The 23,872-nt window shown below is 42.1% G+C and overlaps 1 protein-coding gene and 1 long non-coding RNA gene across 2 annotated transcripts in view; one reads left to right on the plus strand and one right to left on the minus strand.

Moving 5' to 3' along the window:
* Positions 1–266: 266 nt before the first annotated feature.
* Positions 267–23,872, minus strand: part of LOC133472120 (uncharacterized) — a 40,730-nt gene continuing 17,124 nt past the window's right edge. The window contains exon 4 of the long non-coding RNA XR_009786604.1: positions 267–1,013. This is a non-coding gene — a long non-coding RNA (uncharacterized LOC133472120). The remainder of the gene's footprint in view (positions 1,014–23,872) is intronic.
* btg1 (B-cell translocation gene 1, anti-proliferative) lies at positions 4,331–11,143 on the plus strand. Its single transcript, XM_061761937.1, has 2 exons — positions 4,331–4,792; positions 7,282–11,143. The coding sequence occupies exons 1-2, from the start codon at positions 4,648–4,650 to the stop codon at positions 7,683–7,685; spliced, it is 549 nt and encodes a 182-aa protein (XP_061617921.1). The 5' UTR covers positions 4,331–4,647; the 3' UTR covers positions 7,686–11,143.

Below are 23,872 nucleotides of genomic sequence, written 5' to 3' on the forward strand. Positions count from 1 at the left end.
TTGGACACCTACACCCCTGTCCAGTTTATGGTGCCATGTGCCAAGTGGCTCTCCCAGATAAAAGTGTGAGAAGTGCCCCTTGTAATTTTCATCAAACCGTGTGATCTAGATTTAGTATGATCTCAATAAAACTGCGAGCTATGTGACAAAACAAATACCAAACAACAGTTCCAGCACATGAGGACTTACACCTTGGCGAATTCAACCGAACTGTTGAGTTGGAAATGAGTCTTCAAGTTGTGATAATCCCAATTGTAGAACGAGTATTCCCATTAAAACATCAAGTATGCAGTGTTTAATTCGCTTTCCATATCCTTTATTCCAGCTGTAGCATCATCGCACAACAGTACAAAGGAATGAGTCAACGAAATGCAGTTGTTGATGACCGCCATATAAAACGATTGAATCCATAACGAAAACAAATTCCTCAAAATATAGTAAACGATACCATTTCTGGCATACATTAAGATCTCAAAGCTGCTTAACATGTACAATTTTAATACAAATAATACACTTATTACAGTTTAACCACATCATGAGAACTTACAGCATGTGTTTCCATTAACATCAAGTAAATGCAGTGTTCATTTGGCTTTCCGTACCTCGTACCCTGGCATTAGTTTCATAGCTAACTTTAGTGCCATCACAAGACAGCGCAAGCACAGAGTCAACTACATTTGGAACTACAAATGCACAGTTGCAGACAATCACCATGTATCAAAAATCCAAATTTTTGGCTCACATCTCAAGTGTGGTTCCCAACAGAGAACAAAGAAATTGCCCACATACTGTACATTTACACAATACAAATGACAGATCCATACAGTTCTGCCAATCAGGACTTACCGGGGAAAGTTAAATGGAAGTGTACCATAACTTAGGTCTTGTGCAATGAAAATACTTGCAGTTCCTACCTTAGTTCTTCTGGAAACTAAGTTTCACCAACACATCTTGGGAATCAGCCTCCTAGACTGGGCTCTGCATGGTCCCTCGCCATCTCAAATGTCGGTGCTCTACACAAACATAGACGGAGGGTTATCTACACAGCGATCACATACAAAACCAGGAATACAAATTGAAGAGAGAGTCAAAGGGGAATAGACAGGAATGTTGCACACATTTTTTTAACTTGTATTTTATAACCTTGTGTTAATTTGTCTGGATATGTTCAATACAGGCATGGAAAAAATTGTTTATGGATGACATCAACTGAATCCAAGGTAGGAAAAGTTATTTTCCTGGTTGAATCAACGACCGTCACTTGTTTTCAGGAACGGACATTTTCTTTTACTGTGATGTTCTTTGCTCAAATTGTGTGGTGCTTTTAAGGACACGTGACAGTGGTTCCTTTTCGTCACACTCCTGAATTGTAAGCGATAATTGTTGTGTATAGTTTGGGATCTTTTCAAAATGACCATATAAGGTTTAGGACACACAGAAACAGATGTGGTGGTTGTTAGCAGTGTTAGTGACTATTTTATCGAATCAACACAAACAAAGATTAATATCTTATAGAATTCCAGGAGTTGGCATTATGTTTACAATTGCTGCAGATTTGTTTAGTCTCATATCTGAATGAGCACATTAGCTGAGCTTTTGTTCTGCCCTCAGCTGTGCCCGAGCATGCACATATAAACCTCCAAAGCACCAATGCTTGGGGAAAAAAAGTGCGCCCACACTCGCCTGCAGCAGCCAGGCCTCGCCTCCCCCGCCTGTGCCGTCATTAAGCAGCCGACATTCTTTCCCTTTCTGTCGTTCTTGTGCGGTTTGGAGTTAAAAGCCTCCATTCATGAGTGGAATGAAGCCAAAAGGCAGGATGCCCCACCCTTGTGCAGTGCCGACCTAGTACCCACCTTGGTGCTTCAGTTTTTTGTCCCCAGAGATGAAAATGAAAGAGGAACATTTGGGGGTTTCCAGGTTTAATAGTTACTCTCGCTAATGTTGTCTGTACTGGTAATTATATCTCCCCTGCCAGGTCACAAAACTATTCCTAAGTTTTGTTTGCGAGTGGAGTACAGACTCGTGTCATGGCTTTGTTATATTCCTTAGAGTTAATTTAAAAATTGTCATCTGGAATTGAGCATGCTCTGTTTATATGACAGTGAGGTTTTCCAGGTGTTTTCCAGGTTCCTCAGAACATTAAAGTGGAACTGTACACGAAAAAGTTGGAAAGTACGGCTCGTTATTTTGGTACCCTTGCAAACTCTTCTGAAAACAGCGCTTGCAATGCTAGAAAAGTCAGAATTCTCTGGGCGGAATGTGAAGGAAAAGTAAAACATCAACGTGATATTAAATTCCTAATGATCCGTCAATGGTTTGAGTAAAATCGGAAAGGTTTCCAGGTGTGCAGGAAACCTGCACCCTAAACGGTCAGTATTTTGTACAGTTTACAACAATGGAAATACACTCAATTGTATAATTAGGAAAGGAAAAAAAGCTTGCAATGCAACAAAAATAACTTTCTGGGCAGAATATGCAATGTTATTTGATCTGAAAATGTGAACAGAGTGAATTGTACATCAAGAAGTTGGACAGTATGGACTATTATTTTGGTACACCTGACAATTTTGACAATGAAAACACTAAATTATATGTGTAAATTGTAAAACAATTTGTGATGCGCCAAAATGTTAAATTCCTTGTGCTCGGTCAACATTTTGACTAAAATATTTCATCAGTATGGATAGTTCTGACGGATCATAAGTCAGTTAAGACAGCTATCTTGTTTCATTCTACACCTATATTCCACCCAGAAAGTTTACAGAGAGTTTGTATTTTTTTGTAGCATTGCAATGTTTATGTACTGTATGTGGTCAAGATTACCAGTATAAGTTTGACAACTATAAAAGTGTTAAATGAGGTTTCCAGGTGTGCTAACTCTCCAAAACTCTCCGGAGAAACTGCGACTGTGGGCATGTTGTTGTGTGTGGGGGTGAACTTGCGGTGAGGTAAGCAGTCGTCAGTGTCTTCACTAACAACACATGAGTGAGTGAGTGAGTGAGTCATTGCATTGTGTAAGGCCACTTTGTCATATCTATAACTACCTATCGTGTTTTTAGATGAAAGATCATAAAAGCCACTATGGAGATGATCTGTTATTGTGCTTTATACCATATGTGCCATTTTGCACACTTTCAGGACATGAAACTTTCAAGACATGAGGGCCGAGGCTGTGAGTGCTTTAATTGATTGCACGATGACCGTAGAGAGCAAACATGACTGTTTGGAGCAAACAAGGTGGAGCTTCTGGTTGTATATTTCCACTGATTTTCACCTGACGACACGGCTCTCATGCCTGATTGCACCATTTTGGTTGACGCCTCACTAGTCTCGAGTCTCGAGATTCTTCCCATGTCAGAATACAGGAAGACTGATGTCACTGACTTAAGGTAAATCATGTTCCTGTTTTTCTCTCACTTGTCTGATCGGATCTGAAAAATATGGTCGTAAAGTGGAGACCTTGTAAGATAAAACCAGCCACAAACTTAGGTGATTATGGTCCCTAAGAATTTGATTGTGACATTATTGCAACACAAAAGCATGCAATTCACCGATGAACCAAGCAAACAATAGAAAAGTGACACGGTACAATGCTTTGTATGTTTACTGATGTTATCAGCTATCAAGAAACACAAACTACTTAATTCTCTGCTAACCAATCAACAGACTCCACTGTGCCTATCTCTGCCCTATGGGAACCATACCACTCAAAAATATCTTAACAGCAAAACATGTTGGGAGTCTTTATCAAGGAAATGCATAACGTGAACAGAAACAAACTGTACCACCAAGTAGAATCTTCTGGATTACATTTACAGCCAACCGCCTGTGACACAACTTGTGATTAAAGTCAAGACGTTTTAACTTCTTTTGCACTTGTATGACAGTTCGGAGTGGTAAAACACGGTGTAGTTATCAACACATTTATGATGGCGAACGTTGGACACAGTAACATATTTTTTCTATTTCCATGGGAAATGTTTTTAAAACTCAAACAAATGTGGATGTCGACCAACTTTTGAGGTGCTTTGGACTCTACAATAGAGTAGCAAACCAAACTGTACGGCTTATTCAGAGCAAAACAAAGGCTGCTGGCACTATTCTCCCACTATTCCAGTAATCAACGGCCTGTGAACGCAGCACAGCTTCACGCTATGTGGTGGTGTTTATTTCCAGAGCGGGTGACGTCCAAGCAACACTCCGCCTATATGTGGCTCGTCAGACGCTGGTGGGGGCTGCCATTGGTGAACTGTTGTTGCTGTAGCAGCTTGTGTCGTAGCCTCTGGGAGGGAGCGAGGAGGGGGTGGAAAGAGAGGGGGGAGGCGGTATAAAACCTCTCTCCCACAACAGAGAAGCTTCACACAGGAGGAGGGCAGTGGAAAAGGTGGACTGGAAGAGCGCAGAAGGACCCCATCTGAAAACCCACCACCCTCTTTTGCTTATTTACCAACAACAGGATTGTGCCGTTCAACTCTGTCAGCATATCTCCGCGAGGAAAACAACCCCTCAACTGCGGCACACTCGGCCCTAAATGAGCACAAGAGCCACCACACTTGGATCTGGGCTCAAAGTGGAGAAAAAGACGCACCAACGAGCGCGCAGTGACCAGAAAAAAGCGCTCACAGGCCGTGGCCTTTGCCTTCCTCAATGCATACCCTTTGTGCCCGGGGAACCATGAAACCAGAGATCAACGCCGCCGTGGGATTTTTGTCGAGATTTCTGCGGGTAAAAGGACACGTAAACGATCGACAAGTCCAAACATTCAGCCAGAGTCTACAGGACATTTTGTCAGGTGAGCAAAACCCCTCGTTATTTCAGATTCCATTTAACAAACCATAAATGTAAAGACAGCTCTAACTAAATGTGGATTTTGGATTTCATTCGGCGCTAGAGTGGGCTCCAAATTCAGCTTGTTGTCGGACCGAGGGGGAGTCAGAAGAAGCCTTCTTTGTTCTCGCTGAGTCTCACTATCAGCGCTACCAAAGCGCACAGCTTGACGCACTAAGGACCCGACAAATGAGGGGGAAATGGCTGATCAAATCGAACCATTCGACGGTTAATTTGACACTATTGCGTATTTTGCTGTCAATACTGCATACAGGGGGCTTATAAGCGAGCCACTTTGTTAATAAAAAAGTGAGGGAGGCTGTTGGGGGGGGGGGGGGTAACAAGGAAGTGCGCCTAGCTCGACAATAACAGAGACTGCACAATTACGTAATGCCAAGTCATTTATAATTAAACAAATAAGTAACCATTCATCAAAATAATCCTGTTAATTATAGGGAATGTTCAATTGATATGATACTAGTGAAGTTCCACTTATTTAAGAAGCATTTCCTAAATCAATGAATTTTGATTTGGTTTATTGTTTAACATGACAAAATGTAGCTAAAAACATTAAGATCTATTCTCATTTTGTGACATCATCATGTGCTTGTTCATATAATCCATATAAGCAGAATTAGAGTAACGAGTCCTACTTTAGGGAATTAAGGTCTTTTTTCCCCCCGACTCTGCTGGAAATCTGCTGCTATACATCTGCTTCACTCCACGTATGGAACAGCAGATGATGACCTACATACCCACCAGAAGGCCCCTGCCTGTCCCTCAGTAAAATTTGAGACGGGACGCGTTAACTCCTTCAAAACTGGCAAAAGCAACGTGTGTGTTACAGCATTGCAAAGTTCAGCAATGAAGATCACAGAGTGTTCCATCTTTGTGTTCATAGATAACGTAGAAGCGAATTATTCATCGTGTTTCGTCGATGGAAAAAAAAATGACGGCAGCTGGCTTGTAAACAGACAAAAGTTTCTGCAAATGGATTCTGCCTTAGTGGGGGAGGAGGGTGTTTTGGTGGAGCCTATAGCAGGACATTAAAGACGGGGGCGGACGCGACGTCATCGGCGGGGGGGGTGGGTGGGGGTTGGGTTGTGCACTGAAAATAGACTCAATATGTACGGGAATTGAGGTTGGTTATATATACTACCATTCTCTGCTGTGAAGTGTGAAGGGGTGCAACCAAATTGTTTATCACCTATAGCATGACTAGTGTGAATAAAAGCGTCTTTTTGTTAAATTCTACAGATTAAGTGCATCGTCGGCCTTCTGCTTCCCAGCCCCCCTCCTTGTCGTGGTTTTTAAGAATAGGCCATGCTGAGCTGATCCCAATCCCAGCCAGCTGATGCCTTTTGTGGCTCGGCCCCATAGATCTGCCAGTGCTTTTCCATTAGCTTGTACAGGCGTCAGTGTGTGGGTGGGTGTGTGTGTGTGTGGGGGGGGGGGCATTATGTTGTTCGTCCTGTGTTTGAATACAGGTGCCCTCCCTGTATGTAGCCTACTTCACTTGTTTGGTTACAATGATGTCTGCAACAAGGGGAATTCAATATGGATGAACTCTATCCAAGTAGACAGCAGGGGCATTTTTTGTTCCTCTGTAAATGAAATGCTCCAAACCAAGGAGGCCTCAACGTGTCCAGATCTCGTTGCCGTAGAGGAGTGCAAGGTTGTGTATATTTCTTCCTTACACGCCCAAGCAACAGTCAACACTTTCAGTCAAAGCCCGAGGGGAACTGAAAGTGATGGCGTCACTCCTTACTCTGGAAAAACTTCCACAAAAACAAGAACCCATCCCTTTAAGAGGGGGCGGAGCCACGCCTCCCAGATGGCTGGCCTAGACTTGGACTTTCAGTGTTTTTGTTCAGCCAGTCATGGGAGACTTTGTGACACTGGCGGCAGCCGGGGGAGGGATTGTGCAATTCAATGGCTCTCTTTTTTTTCTGTCACGTATGCACAGGGCGCTGTCGACTGCCTTTTTTATGGCTGCTTATCAGGACCAAAACAGGTCTTGTTTTTCTTTGGTTGCCTGTGCCGCTGCGCCCTGACAATAACTGCACTTAGCCAGATCCAGACTGAATATCTACGACAAAAGCCAATAACTACCTGAGACAGAATATCAAGCTCTAAAGTACCAAGGATAGGCTGTCATAGAAATTCAGTTATCAATTATTTGTGTATCAGAAGCATATTACTTTGTGAAAACACTCAATTCCAAAGCAGCTGCATTGTGATACTGTATTGCCCAGATCATTTGATGTGCTAACATTTCCCTTCTTGTGAATCCATTCACATCCACCAGTACCAAACGTACCCAGTCTCGTTTTTCTTTTCTGCAATTTTTCTACAGCACCTCATTTAAACACCATGCTCGTAGTGTCTGCATTACAGTGAATCACAGCTTCACAGCTAAATTCAACCTGTATCCTCCTCTTTGTGTCCTGGCAGAACAATACAAGCACCACTGGTTCCCAGACAGGCCCTGCAAAGGTTCAGGGTACCGCTGCATCCGCATCAACCACAAGATGGATCCTCTGGTGGGGCAGGCGGGCCAGCGCATCGGCTTGACCATCCAGCAACTCTACATGCTTCTGCCCAGCGAGCTCACACTCTGGGTGGACCCCTTCGAGGTGTCCTACCGCATCGGCGAGGACGGCTCTATCTGTGTCCTGTACGAGTCACAGCCTGTGCCAGCAGTCATGCAAGGAACGGTGGTCGCCAGCTCACCCTCAGGGAGCGGTGGCTCAGGGAGCCCCATGGTGGACAGTCACATAAGCTGCAAGGAGGAACTGATGGTGCTGGGCAGAGCCAGTCCCTCCAAAACCTACAACATGATGACTGTGTCCAGTTAAAGGGTTCACACTTTTGGCTGGGCCTACTTATCATTCAGGGTCACACCTTGGCCAGTCAAAATGAATTTGACCGGATCAGGGCGAGCCTTTTTCAAAGCTAAGAATATGAAATGAAACAGTGAAAAAGAAAAAAATTAAAATAAAAGAAAAAAAAACAGAGGATTTGCCCTATCATCCAGGTGATGGAAACCTTGTAGGTTTGATATATCTCCCCCCCCCCCCCCCCCCCCCCCCCCCCCCCCATTATCCTCTGTTCTGTTGTGTCATTGGATCAGCTAAGTACTCCACTTTTTTAGGAGAGTCCTTATGGAGAGTGAACTGTTGGGGCAGCTACACCACCTGACCAGGACCTCCACCCACCACCCGACTGTAAACATGGTGATCAGCTTCATCCCTGAAGGGATTGACTTTGCACTTTTCTTACTTGTGGTTACTAATGGGTACATGCTAAATACACCACAGCAAAAAACAAACAAAACAAAAGAAAACGCCAAATTGTACCGAATTTATTCAGAGAATTATCCCCCTTGATATTCAAAGTTTGAGGATGTTTTGTTGAGGAGGAAGTTGAGGGTTTAGCCCATCGAGGTAAAGCAACGCAAATGAAAACATCCACAGTATTTTCTGTAAAATTCAATTTTGGACCACAGTGAATCTTTACCTGCTAGTGATTGGAGCCAACCTCCTCGACTCCCCCTCCCCCAGAAACTCAACCTACTCCTGGCCTGTATGTAAGTGCAAGTGCTTGCGACACCTGTTACCTATGGCTACCAGTGTGTCAGCTGCACTCCCATAAACCATATTATGTGTAGCTTTCCGGGGAAGGGCAGAGGCCTGCCACTCCCCCCTCAATTTAATGAATGTTGTTGAAATTCACAATCAAGTTCCTGTGTTTGTCCCCTTTTCCTTACCATATGATCTCCTGTTTCACCAAATTGCAAAGTGTAGCAAAGAAGGAAGGGCCAATTCTACCCAAATCTGTTAGAATTGACATTGAATGATGCACTTTGACGTTAGATTGTCTGGGATGTATTTCTTTTTTTTTTTTTAACCGCCTGCATTCCATCCATTCGAATGTCATCTTTTACACAATATTTTTCCGCCCTCCTCATTTGTTTTTGTTCATACTGTAGCTCCCCGGTTGGAATAGACGGCTGTCTGTCCAACAGGGAGTGCGAGACTGGATTTTAAAAGCATTTTTACACTGTATTTGTGAACATTTCAGAGATTGCAGATGGAGGATGTTTGTTGGTGGTAGGTGAGAAGTCGTGGTGTTCACACGGCACTGTTCATGAAGCTGATAGAGGTTTATTCCCTGGAGTCTGGATTAAGTGACGGGGGCACGGAGCATTGACTCATTTTTGACTTGAATTTTTAAAGCAACACCAGGCCTTGTCAGCCTTTTATTTCACTTAGATCAGTGATTTCCGAGGGCCCTTACTTTTTAAAAGGGAAGTCCTTTTATAAGCTTTGGAGGTACATTTGATTTATCTCTTCTCATGAATTATGAGCCATTAGTGATTTCCAAGTGACCACCAGACAACCTGGTGGTCTCGACTGCCCACACACACACACACACACACACACACACACACAGACAGCCTGGCAGCTTCGCCCTCCCCCTCGCCCAACTTCGAGTGCCTCAACTGCCACATATCAGAACCCAGCTCAGACCTCCCTTCCAGCCGAAAGCAACGCCAGCACTGCTAGCCTGACACCACCACACTGACCCCACGTGTACAGGTTGACTTAATGTGACACATATCACCATACATCACCCGTAGTGGAGCCGGCAACGAAATGCCAGGATGTGGATGGTCTGTTTTGTGATGGAGGAGCGGGGCAGTGCCAGGGCCGGACTCTTGTCCAGGGCAGCTAAAATCCCTCTGGCTCTCCTCGCTCAGAAAGTGGTTAGCATCGCATCCAGACCCCTTCTGCCCTCACTTGGCAGTGACGGATAAATAGCGCACGCACACACACATACACACACACACGTTGGAGTGGGGGTGGGCTCGGTGGATGGGAAACTCGGAAGAAGCAAGATGAATAATTGAGGGTGCCATAGCATTGTTGTCTCGTTTTCATCTCACTGGATTGCGTTGCATTTAATTACTGAGTAGCATCATTGTTTACATGCATATGAAAGATGTGAGGGCTGCACCCACTACGAGGTTCTGGGGCTGTATCTGTCACAGCAGGCTGGGTGTTTTTAAGCTCCCCTAAGCCTGAGAGGATCATGAGTAATCGAGCTATAGCCTTTGACGCACTGCACCCCCTATTTGCCTCACACTCTGCTGATACCCCCTTCAGCAGAGAGAGGCAGAAAAAAAAAAGCACGATTCTATGTTGTTGTCCAGAAGAGGAGCTGGTTTAGTTTCCACCAATGTCTCCTTCCTATATATGTCAAACAAGTTATGATAGTTGTATTTTATGGTCACACTGGTAGATTTTCCCATCCTCTTCTTAAGATTTGTAATCTGTTGTATCAGTTTAAAGACCCAAAATTTAAGAAAACAACCAAATCCCCTTTGACGCCTTCACAACCGTTACCACCACCAACAAAAAATGGCTTACGTCCTCAGTAGGAGTATCGATTTCAATGGCATCCATTCAGCTTGTGCGCACATAGCTTACAGAATTGTCGTAGAGTGCTTTGAGTAAATAAATAAATACATAAATTTAAAAAAAATAAGTCAGCGGTAAAATAGCACATTAAATGCACTAAAATGTCAAAACGTTTTCTTCTGGAGACGCAAGGAGTCTCTCCTGGAATGTATTGCCAAACTCAGGCCTGGGATATTCAACAAGACTTGTTAAGCGTGTTAAGACGTGATACAGAAAGGGAACAACCGTTTTTTTTTTTTTTGTTGTTGTTGTCAATATTGTCATCAACTAGCTAAATTATTGCCACTTTCACATTTGAGGTGTTTTACATATTGTAAAATGTATTGTGACTACAAGCAGTGGTAGAGTGCATAACATTACACATGGGAAGTGCCAATAATTGAGGTGTTTATTTTTGTCTCGATGTGTTCCTTTTTGTAAGTCATCTTTTAACATGGGTAACTCTTATTGTAAGTGAAGCCATTTTTGAAGAAAGTGTTGGCAAGGACCAAAGTTGTTTTGGTTTTTAAAAGATTAGTTTCCACAATCTGTAATCATAGACGTATCCTTTGTTTTGTTATTTTTCTTTTTTTAATTATTTTTCTATTTACATACAAAAGCAGAAAATTGACAAAAAAAATGTGAGCTTACCCAAGAAGAAAAAGCTTGTGATCTCATGTCTTTATCTTGTTAAGTTTTATTGTTTTTTTTCTTTCCTTGGGTATGTTGTGATGAACTGCTGTAAATTTGTACAGTTCATGTAAATTGATTGTGCGGAAGTTGTACAGATTTCTATATTTTGGAAGAAAAAGTTTTTTTCTCTGTAATAAAAGATTTCCTATCTTGGCATCATACATCTGTGTGAACTGTCACTATTATTTGCCTGCTTTGGGGCATTATTTAAGACACTTTACGTTCGAGTTTGTGTGATATTTGTTGGGACCAGACTGTAGTCCAGATTGGGATTTGGCCTCCTCAGTGTTTAGAACTGGGACATCTGTGCCAAGAAGACTGCAAAGGAGATCACATAAGCATTCCTTCTGTCTTAATGACTTTTCCTCTCCTTTGACTTTATTTTTTTGACGTTTTATATTCAAGCCACACACATTATTTTACCTAGGATGGTGCCCAAATTAGCCTTGCTTCTACCTGTATATTTTGGCTTTCTACTTTGAAACATTCCATGAGCTATTTTCTGCATTTCCATGGGCAAAAATGGTGGTTCGGCTTCCACTACTTCAATTAAAAGACAGGAGAGCGTGAAAGTCCAAAAATGACATGACGGGGCTGCTGACTTTGCAAAATCAAGAGTTCTGATCCTCGACAGCACGTTGCGCTCCAGAAAGACAGCAATTCGGGCCATTTGAGCACATTAAGGAGGCAACAGTGTCGAGGCATGGGGTGGGACAGTGGGAGGGCTCAAAACAAGGATTATTATTATGACTTTTTAAGCCTGTGACTAAATACTTTAAAATATTTTGTAAAACAACTGGCATGAAATCGATATTAGTACAGTGATAGTACAATATATGAAAGTTTATCAGTGTTTGTTTGCTGTGTTGGATTCAATCAAAAATACTTTTTAACAGAGTAAGGCGTTGGTCCAAATTTTGGTGCAGATACATTTTTCATCATTTTGTCCCTCTGTGAAAAACATAACTCCTAATGACAACCTAAAAATACAGTATTGTACATTTTCAAAAAGGAGACAAATGCCTATAATTGTTGTTTTCGACCCTGATAAATGGAACAAAAGTTTAACAGTCAAATCGAGCACACGTGATCTAAATTTAACAAGATCATTTTGCAACCCTTTGCCTCATCTGTTTTATATAAATATTTGATCGCTCTCAGAACATGTTAGATGATCTTGGCTAGAAAGAGTTGACGCACGGCTTTTGGTTTGTTATGACAATGGCAAAGAAACCTCACCTAATTTTTTGATAAACTAGTGGTGTGAAGTGGTGAGTTATGAGCCTGAAACGATAAGGAGAACTCTGATGTGACTGTAAACAAAGTCACTCAAATCTGATTTCCTACCTTATCAGTACACTCTGTCCTGTACTTAAGTTCTATTTGCGTTTAAGTGGAAGCTGTTGAAATAAAGGCCTTACTCCTGCAGTGTGTGTGTGTGTGTGTGTGTGTTATTGCTCAAAGGACAAAAGCTAAACTGCAGCTATGCACTGTTAAACTCATTGTCTAATGTCTTTATTTGTGGTGCAAATTGGAATTTTCCATTAGAACCGGACACAGATGATATTCATAAAGATGATTTGTATGCAACTGGTATCATATGTCAAGTATCATATGTCAAGGACTTCAAAGGAGTCCAATTGCTTCCACTGCATTTTCTACAACATTGCTGTGTAGCAATGGGAGCTTTTGCCCATTGATGTCCATCTAGTTACGAAACTATCCAATTGATTATGATATTGCAGTGTCCCAAGTACGAGCATCATTTTGGCTTTGAAGCAGTGTCAATCCACACTCCCCTCCCCCGAGTTCCCTGGGAAGCTCCTCAGGGCCTCCTGGAGTCTCCACCAGTCATTTCTCCCTAGCCCCAGGGGGTCACAATGCATCCCAATGTGACCGCATCCCACCCAGCAGCGTCAAAACAGCGGGCTTTGTATTAGAAGACGTGTGGAAGACAAAGAAGTCCACAATCACATGGGTAAGTCTTGTTATGTGAGGTTAAAGTGGAGGTGTGGCAGTTACTAAAAGGGAGAAACTTTGTCCTCATTCAAACATGCAGGTCGTGGGTGGGTTGGTGGGGGGATCAACCTATGCACATACAGTATACAATACGTGCCTTGACACGTCCATGTGCAAACGTGTGCATTAACACTGCACAGAATTTGCCCCTAGTCAAAGCAGCAGAGTACTGCACACTCAAAAGTTTGTTGATTTAATGTAGGTAATACATTTTGAAATTTTGCCAGGATATTTTTAGACAATAAAAATTGGTAATTTGTTTTTAAACTCTGTGAAAGTTAAAAATCCAAAAGGTGGAGGGTTAGGGTTAATATTTGGCAGTTTAAGACTTAAGTTTTTAAGCCTGTGTCAACACAGTATGGTCTTGTTTTGATATTTCCTGTCTAGTGTTATAATGGACATGAACAGGTCAAGTGCTGTGTTCTCCATCTCCTACTGACTAATTTTACCTCCCAGATTCTCACCGCATCGCACATTTTAATCTCCGGTATCTATCTTTCTCATCCTTCACCTATCTTTATCCCTTCCTTCCTTCTCCGAACTGTCACCAGTCAGCTCGCACTTGCACAGGAATTAATTTCCACTGGGTTGTGATTCCAGACCTTTAGCAATCAGGCTCTTTTAGCGGAAGAGTGAAGGGACATGTGACTCTTCTGTTATCCCTGCTTCTTTGGGTTAAAAACGCTGTACATACAAGGAATGCTTGGTTAGAAATGGATGTTCACTACACCTTTTTCAGGTATGTACTACATCTACGCTGTTGCTATTAGCTATTTTAAGACCTGTGACATTACGCCACCTTGGGGGTCTTCTCTCTCTTATGCAAAAATAGGACGACTAGTCATTAAATGCTCACCTTAAATCGAAATGGTACAAGGTGGGCTAAAGCTGTAAGATCATAGCCGTGTTATAAAGTAAACTGTAACCCCAATGCAAGGTGGTCAAAACAGCAGTAGAATATGATACATTTTTAACTTTTAACAATGAAAAGACAAAGTAACTCACAATACCAAATTATTACATTATGTTCTGTACAGAATGTGAAGCAAACAGAGAACTTAAAAACAACATATGTACCAAACCGTGACTTGGCATACGTTTACAACCTAGTTGGAGCCACTTATAATTATGATATAGATAGCTTGTCCCAGGCTTAGTATTGAACCAAACCAAACCTTAGTGGTACCAATATTAAGTTGGCAATGTAAAGTGTTGTAATCTAGGTCACACCTAGGAGTAGCTAGCAGCTGCGAGCATGTCTTCCTCTTCGTACTAGAGTCCATTGTTTGTCTGCCGGTGCGAAACCATGTGTTTCCCATTTAAACCTAATCGAGAGCTACGTTACTGCTCGTAAACTGTTGGTTTTCCGTTTGTTCTCCCGGTCTAGCGTTTGTGGAACCCAAAGCTGCGATGTCCCTGCCTACAAAAAGATTTGTCTGTCCGACATTCACTCTTGTATACCAACCAATGTGCCCAGTGTGCTAATGATAAGCCATGGCGTTAACCACTGCCACAGTCGTCAAGTCGTCGTTTGCCTTTTCCCCACATATGGTCTACAAGTTGGCGATCAGACGTGCCGGCAACATATTCCTGCGGCCGGCATCTCCCAATCAGAAGGCTCTCAAGCACTCGCAGGGCAAAACAGCCGCCTAAATATAGCCCAGCCTTGAGTTTCAGCAAGAGGCCCTTTGCATGTAGCCGGGGCCCCACACCCAACCACCCACATACACAGACGCGGACGTATTTAGTTGGCGCATTTCATTTTAAAAAAGGACCTCACAATCAATAACGTGCACTTCATGGCATATTGACACAGTTGGAAGGCCTATTGCATTGTTTGTGTTCATGGCTGTCAGTTGACAGGAGAAAAAGACCTCAAATGGTGAGAATAAGGCCACAAACTTTCATTTCCTCAAAATACTGTTTTGTTGCAGATACATTTTTAATGCCAGCTTGCTCATCATGAGCTCCACTTGTAAGCACGTGTTCATTTAAAGCCCCTTGCTGCTTATAAACAGCCCCGAACCTCCAACAACGTGATGATCGGCACCATTTCTCTTGCGGTTTGCACGAAAAAGGCGAGGGAACAGAAAGCCTCATCTGTTTCCTGTTTGTGTCACATGTGAAGATGTGAAGCGAGGCGGTGGTGCAAAGAGACGGCGGTGGCACAATGGGGGGAAAAAATGCAGGAGGCGACGAAGCGGAGAGAATTGGGGATACGGAAAGACGAGAGATACGTTTAAGAGTCGAGAGGAAGTGGGGGAGCGAGCGTGTCGCATAAAAGGGAAAGTTTATAAAAGAAAGATAGCTGTCAGGAAGATGTAGGCCTCATCCTCCCCACAATGACTACATCGTTGGGAGCACGAGCACACACACACACACACGCACGCACAGTGTCAAACACCAACAGTTGATACTTAACAGTCTGCAGCAGAAACACGCTAGTGAAAACACATAAGTGTAAACGGGTCGAGAACACGCTGTGTCGCTATTAAACGGGGATGCTCGTCTACTAAAGCATGCAAACAGGCACGTACACACACAAGAACATAAGCGAGTCAACGCGCTCATTAGCTTTAAGTACAAACATAGTGGTAGAGGTTTGAATCAAACAATTAATCCCACTGATTCATGAACACCATATTCCCAGGCTCCTTGTTTTGTCTGGGGGAGGTATTCCGGCTCCTGTGGCAGTGAGCTATAGATAACAGAATGACCTAACAGCTTAATGACTAACCATGGCAAACTCATTTCCCTATGGCACTAATATGTTACTCATTAAACATCACACTTCTTCCCAGTCAAAAACGCAATCGGTTAAATAATACAACCAGTGAGGTTGCTGTGGAAGGTATAAAAATAACATGTTTTTGGTAGACTTGCGCTGTTTGCTGAATAGTCGACAGGGAATGTAAGATGAAGTTGACAAAAGTTGGTAATGGAAAAGCGATTTTGTAGCCTAGATGACTACAAAACTACTTGGATTAGCTTCATCCCGCATATAATGATTCAAACGGTTCTGTGATGTTCTGAATTGAACTAAACCACTTGATGAAAATGTGAATATCAACACTATTTTTTGTTTAAAACTAGAGGAAGCATACAGCTAGCTATGAAGCCAGGTCCACGCGACAGCATGTAATGTTGTAATTCAGATGGCTTCCTTGTTGTTGTTGTTTTAGCTACATTACAACCAAGTCAAACATCTTTTGTAGGCATTAGCAATACAATTGGACTGCAAAAGCCTCCAGGCTCAGTTTCATATAGATGTAGCTACCACCCATACCGTTTTCACATCCCTAACTGAATACACAATCCAGATAAGGGATTACTGTTGGAAATGTACTGTCCCTAAACCGCAGTTCACAAATGTGGCATCTTTGACGATCCGGACAATGCATTAGTCAGCGAGAGTTGCACTCTGTCGCAGCTGTCGGTGGTTGGGGGGTGTACGTAGGGGGATATTTGTGCCACGACACCTCCGCCCACTTTTGGCATTCCCGTGCGCTGCGTTCGCTCTAATGGCCTACTTGTGTCAAGGGGGTGGAAGCACACATTCAACAGAAAAAAAGAGGATGAGGTGAGGTAAATTACGACTTGTAAGCATCACTCCAGAGACAAATGTTTTCTGTACGTGCCTGTACTCATGGACGAAGCGTAATATAACGAAAACCAAATAAATAGTTCCCAATGTTCACAACATGAAAGCCCATGATTAAGAGTGAGAGGTTAGATGGATACAATGTCATAAACTCTCTCATATGGGAAACATCTGCAACCCTTCTCTTTTCTAATCTCCCTCCTGCTTTTTCCATCTTTTTCAACCCCCCACTGCACACAAACAACACTTTTGGCTTCTTAATGGCTCTCCACCACAGTCGGGGTTGTGTTGGAAACGTGGAAAATAACATACGAGCATTTCTGTGAGAAGCCGCTCGAAGTGCTGACCTCTCTAAAAATCAACAAGAGCCTCTTAGTGGGACGCAAAAGCTGTTCTGAGGGTCGGGAATGTCGCCTTGCTGTGACTCTTCGCTCTGCTGTGAAAACTCATGCGTCGATGCTGTTTACTCGCTCTGGCCTCGTCGGCATATTTCTGGTTTTATATCCATGGGTGTTGGCACTGCAATGGCAAGAAATGAAAGCTGCGGCACACCGCTAAAAACTCATCCATAACCCACGGTCCATAATTGGCCCCAGAATACACATTCATGGTTTTGTCGGAAATGTCAAACAAGCCGCCATAATCTTCTGTGAGGTCAACTACTAGGGCAATTGAAGAGCAAATGCTACCTATGCTTCGGTCAACACTAACTTCTTAGAGCACAAACTCCTGAAAAAAGAAATACCATGTATGTATGCGCCGTAGTGGCTAAGCGGCATAGGAACGCCATTGGACCCTCTGTCAGTCAATTCATTACACTCGTTCAAGTTTTTCACCTTTAATCTATTTTCCCTATTTTTTGTTGTGTTAGAATCTGATGGTGCTATTAAGCATAAGAACAGAAGTCTTCCTTTTCAACATACGATAGAATTAGTCAACTGTGTCAAACTAGCCAAACTAGCTCTCCTGTTTAAGGGCGCGCTGCATCTGCATTTACGTCGTACTTTATTTGGAAGTTTCCTCTCGCATTGTTGACATTCTAGGCTAACATACAAAGTACATACAAATGTCTACTGGCCACAGTACCTATTTACAAGAACCTACAATTATGTGAGTGGTCTGATATTCTTCTAGTAGAATGCATCACTCTTTGAAAATCTTTCCCAATTTCTCTCTTTGATTTTTTTGTCAAGTTGACTAAAATGTATCAAGTTTGAAAATTATTTTTGTCCACATCATTACTTGGTTTGTTCGCATGTAGAGCCAAAGAATAGCGCAAAACCAGTTCACGGAATTTTAATGTATACCAGACAAATGACGACATCAAGGTTCATAGTTGTAAGCAAATAATAAATGGTTTACATAATCTTGTTTTTCAGTGAGAGTGTCATAAGTATCATGTTTGTTGTGTGCTTGAAACCCAAAAGCATGGTAGAACTGAGTGTTTTTCCATTTCTTCTAGGAGTAGGAGCCAAATCAAAGAAGGTGAACATGGTTTGTGCCAAATACCAGACTTTCCTCTCCCGACATCCCAGATCGTTAACAAGGACATGTTTGATGTTTGTCCTCAATGTTCACAGCATTGTTGGGCTCCTCCTCTTTGCTGTGGCGCATTATTTTGCTCGATACAGCATAAACCTTCAACAAGGATGGCTTGGATCAGCACTAAAATATTCATAGATATTGACCTCTTGTTCTGAGATATCAAAGACGATTTAAAAAAACCTTTCAACAAAAATGAAAACCCTACCACAACACTATTGTACGTCTTCAAGCAGGTGTGAGAGTGGTACAATAGAAATAAGTTTGTTTGACAACCTAGAGATTTGCATACCGCAGTGACTGTACTGTGTGGAAACTGGGATAATGAATCCAAAGCTGAAGTGGGCAAGAAAACATCAATTTCTCAACTTTACTGCAACAGAGTCAATCACCAACAAAAATGGAGAGGGTGTAGAATATGTGCTATTTGTGTAATCACCACTTAACCATGCAACTTCACACAGACAAACGATTGAGTGCAACATGAAACTTGACGCCAATTTGTGTCACGTCTCCTTCACTAGCAGATGCTCACATTCTAGACGAGTCTGTGCAGATAAAGCCATTAGTTGCTGAGGGTGGAAGCTCGCTGGTCGTCTGCCAGCCCGCAGGGGATTGACTGACCACGCTACAATGGAGGGTATGAGTTCGCTTGGGGGGGAGGAAGGTTGAGGCAGGAGGACCTTGAGGGGGGGTGGTACGAGGAGATAAAACCAGACAGATGGAGCAGACAATGTGGCATAGACACCCAAACTGCATGTCAACAACGCTCAGCCCCCTCCCTCAAGGCCTTCTTTATCTCCCCCTGTGTGCCAAACTTTCTTTACATTCTCACTCCTGTGCCAACTTTGAGTCAAAAGTTTGCCAGTAATCACATTTATGGCCACATGCTCCTCAATAACAACAAAGAAAATCTTCCTCCTTCCTCGTCATCCTTATCTTGTTGTGATCTGATAAAAGAAGGAGAGTGGGACTATATCAGGAAGCTTATCTCATCTTCTCAGGTTTCTAACCTCAGCTGTCCCAAGAGCCACGAAGCGCTGTCCTCTTACGTCCGTCCGCCTGTCTTACGTGGCTCTCGCCAAAAGGTCACTTTTCGTCAGTTCTTTTCTAGGTTTTGGAAACGTCTTTGGAACGGGAAACGTCACCTTTGACATCCACATGAATATGGATGTGTTGTTGTCAAGAGCCAGAAAATTCCACACCCACTCCCGATTTAGTAACGTTGTTGTTTAATGTGAATTTAAAATCTTGGATCTACATCTTTGTTGAATAAGTTTTCCTTGGCCCATGTCCGAGTACTGCTATCAATGACACCTATAAGCAGTAAAACTCCATGCATGTGTGAATGCAAAGGTGCAGTTAGGGAAATTGCCTCGTCAAAGCCAGTGTGGCTCTTTGAGGACAAGCTGGAGAGGAGACAGGAAGTTATTCAGATAAGGGTGCTGTTCACACACACCGACACATACACTTCCACATGAATACCCACTGATTCCTGAACACAACAGATGAGGCTTTTCCTCCATATACATGGCCTGCTGAACTGGTAATGAACATATTATCCAAAAAGCAAACAGCAATCCAGTAACGTGACCAAAACTCTTTCTGATAAACATCCAGTAAAAGTATACTCCAACAATAAGTTGTAAACCCCCAAGAATAAAGTTGTAAAAACTAATGTTGGATTTTTGTCAAGAAAAGAAACAAACATTGAGAATACAGTCTGATTTTTTTCTCGTAAAATTTTTACACTAATCTTGCACTATTCCACTAGCTAAAAATTCATATTTATCTAAATAAAAGTTTGCCTTTAACTGTATAATATTACGCCTTTTCTCTCTTGAAAAATTACGTCAATCAAGTCATACTATGCGCTATTTCTTGGAAAAAACACTTTTTAGCAAAAAAAACAGATTTATTCTCGTAACAGCACTACTTTTGAGCCCCCCAAAATGTTATTTACACAACGGCAACTTTATGACTAACCCAACTAACTTAATATTTAATCTCCTGCAATGACCTGAGTCATGTTTCACAATTGAGTCATGTAGCATTGACGCATGCGGCCAGTCTGGGTCCTTTTGGAAATTGCATTCCATTACAACAGACATCTTGCAGAGCATGACATCTATACGATCTACTATATATTTCTTCTAGATCACCACATGTAAAGCAGAATCCTAAGCGGCTGGCTTCTTATTGCCCTTATGTTTCTGTTTAGCCTGGTAAATCTAAATCCGAAAATAGCCTGACAAAAAATTCCAGTATATACCCTGATGAAGCAAGTCTGTACACAGTGCAAGCGGTGGGAATCTGATGAGGAAAATGTCATGCAACATCTGTATCCTGTATCACCTTATGTAAGTTTACGCTCTGACATCCCCTGCAACCCACTTAAACAGATAGGTAACAGGTATTGGAACCCACCATGTCCTTGTGCGCTTAATCTATTTTCATTATTGACACTGCTACAGAAATTGCACCTCTGTGGTCACTATCAGGTGATTAGTAGTCAACAGGGACATTTCTACAAAGTAAAAGGGACACCCCTCTTAATCAATGACTTTTTCTATAATCAATGTATAAGCTACATTTGCATTGTTCTGACTGTTTGATCTTTGACTGTAATGTGATGAACTCTGCTTCGAATGTTTGCATCTGGAAGGACTTGTGGGACAGCATTAACTGCTGTCTGCTGGCTCTAAACTAAAAACCATCATTGAAGCACCTTTCCTTTTGGTATTAGATAGTTTAAGATACGTCTAGGTTATTACACTCAGTTTGGTGCCTTCCTGAACAAACTCTTCAGCCTCACCCATAAACTGTTTATTGACACAGTAGTGTTAGAGGTTTTAAACCAGCTCTTCCAGTAAAAGTACTTGGGCTTACTGTAGGCCACAGCCAACATGAATTTCGACTACCATTTTTCTTTAAGGTATTTTCTTATGTGACAGCTCATTATTGAACTACTACTTTCTTTTTCAAATGCGCTAGCCAATCAATACTGATCTTTACTCTCGACAGGATATTGAGCTCCCCGATAGAAACGCCTCATTGTGTTTCAGGGAACAAGTGAGGATTTCTGCAGTAAAGAAATGCTGCAATGCTGTATGTCAATACTTAGCATCTTAGCGATGTCAGATGACACTCGCTGAGAGTTTGTGGAACCCATTTTTTTATGGTGTTCTTTTCAGGGCTTAACGGTGCAAAAGAAGCTGCATAAATCAATGGTGACAGTGGAGGGAAAAGACTCGCTGGAATGACACTAAAAGGAAAAATAGTGGGTCTGTTAAAGGCTCCCTAAAGACACCTCGCTTCAGAATGCCCACAAAGATGAAATGGGCATCGTAATCAAAACTTTAAAATCCTTTTGTGTCACATATTCGACGACAAATCCAATCACACACTGGCCTTGTGTTTACCGAGCCATTACACCCCGCCACCATAATCACTGACCGCTCTGTTTGTGCCCGTTGCGATTTCTTCCGCCATCTCGTTGCCGCCTAATCTCCGTGATTATCTGTTATTACAGGCCAATTTCAAGAAATATCCATCAAGGTGGCAACCAGCAGCAGCAGTAGAGCAGCAAGATGATGAAAAAGGCCAATTAATCAATGAGGTCGTGTTGTTCATTGAACTAAAGTGCTTTGGGAGGACGTTGCGCTGCAAAAGAAAAGTTTGCTAGGTAACAGGGGAGCCAATCACAGGGCTACTCTTTGGGGGCTGCTGGGTAAAAAGAGAAAGAGGCTCAGCAAATTAAACTGGTATAAACTGGACTCAAGAACCTGTTCTCATAAGTATCAATTACAAAAAGTAATTTGCAGTTATTTGTAGAAAGCATTTTTGGATTTATTTCTTTCTTTTTTTACATAATGCTTGTTTAAACAAAACTTTTTCGAAAATAATACAAAACAACTGTTTTAGCTGCTGGCTAAAATTAATTTATTGACTAAATACCTGCCTTATAGGTAGGGTTGGGTCTTGCATATGAATCTGAACTTTTCATCCTATTTCCTACTAAATGCTAAATGCACTATTGGCCTATTAATTGGTGTCTGAATAGGTTAGTCTCACTTGCAACATAAGGGTATTGCAAAGCAAAATTATACATTAGCAACTCATTTTGTTGTCTAAAAATTGTACCACCAATCCACTCCCAACAGACAAACGGCCTTGTCCTCTTACCTGCGACGGCATTAATTATCTTGCATGTCAGTGAAAAGCACAAAATTGTTGGGAAAAAAACAACAACCAGGAGGTTAAACCATTTCAGGGTTCAGCCTGCACAGAGGATGGTTGCATCACCTTGCCAAAGGGGAACATTAGTAACTATATTTACCATCCCTAATGGGGGACAGATTATATGTCCTCCTCCTGTGCGGACACTGGACGCTTGGTAATGGAATTGTTGTGTTCACCGGCACTACTTAAAACATTTAGTATCATTATGTGCGCCGGCCTAAAACAGATTTCGTGTGGAAGAACATTTCATCCATTTAAATCAGGAATTAGTGCACAAATGAGTGAATTCAAGCTTGAATGATGAGGAGCAATACTTTCAAGTGAATGTATTTATTATAAAAAGATGGAAAGATGGAAGGCTAAGACTTCTCAAAAGAAGAACAGAAACACTTGCAAAAAAAAAAAAAAAAAGACTAAAAAGGAACACCTGCCTTGCTCATGCATTGCCTAGCCGCCCATTGTGTGTTAGCGGAGAATAGGGGGTGGTGGAGTAGAAAAGCAGAAGGCAGGGTTGGCAATGATGCTCAGCCAGAAAGAAGCCCTGAAGCAACAGGTGTTCCTCAAAATAATCTCTGGTTGCTGGATTTCTTTTTTTTCATGTTTTTATCCTTGTTCCTGACATATAATCCCCCCATACTTCCATATCCCACTGGCCTATTGTCCCAAAAGGTAAAATCACGCACATGCAACCTCCATTGTCCTGCCACTACTGGCCTAATGCTGCATTGGACAGACACCTTTGTAAACAAGGGCCCTGGTCCATCAGTAAATCCATCCACTTTTTGTGTCACATGTTTGCTCTATAATGGTGCACTCTCTTTCTGTCCAAATCCCTCATTCTGCTATGCATTTTTTTGCATGTAGCCTGCACCCAGTGGTGGGGTCTGATTCTGTCACTGCACAGTCAACTGCCTTCTGCTCTTTGGGTCATGTCACCGGGTAAGGCTGGAGGTGTATACAGCATTAGACATCCTCTGGGTAGGACACAAACACAAAATTGATCCTCTCCTCCAGTCACAAGCAGAATTCTGATAGATTGATCCTATTATGGTAATTTAAATACATATTCGTTGATACACTTGCAGCAACTTAAGTCACTGAAATCTAGTTTTCAGAAACCCAGTTTTCATTGTTTGCATGTTAATTCTTTTGTCTTTTATCCTTTGTATGTGATACCATTTTCCACAATTCACCATAGCTATGATTGCACCTCTTCTGGAAATTACTTTATTCTAGGTTTAGATTGGCCCTAAAAAGTCTCATGTCCAAACCACCTGAGATGTCATTTCTGGGCTCGTGGCACACAAAAACATTGGTTAAAAAATAAAGAAAAGAAACATCCCAAAAAAAATCCTTATGCATTGTCTCAGCACATTGAAGTTCTTTAAATTGTAGATGTCATTGTTTTGGGTAGACTCATTTCTTTTCTATTCTTTGTTTCCAAGTCTGCAGCATGCTACTGAAAGGCAAATATAAACGTCCCAAA

This window comes from Phyllopteryx taeniolatus, chromosome 22 (assembly GCF_024500385.1).
Source record: "Phyllopteryx taeniolatus isolate TA_2022b chromosome 22, UOR_Ptae_1.2, whole genome shotgun sequence".
In the NCBI taxonomy this organism is placed as follows: Eukaryota; Metazoa; Chordata; class Actinopteri; order Syngnathiformes; family Syngnathidae; genus Phyllopteryx; species Phyllopteryx taeniolatus.

Bases quoted from the DNA above. Each gene is read 5' to 3' on its own strand.
- btg1 (XM_061761937.1), top strand. From the start codon at position 4,648: ATGCATACCCTTTGTGCCCGGGGAACCATGAAACCAGAGATCAACGCC. The intron at 4,793-7,281 runs GTGAGCAAAACC...GTGTCCTGGCAG, and splicing joins TCTACAGGACATTTTGTCAG to AACAATACAAGCACCACTGG.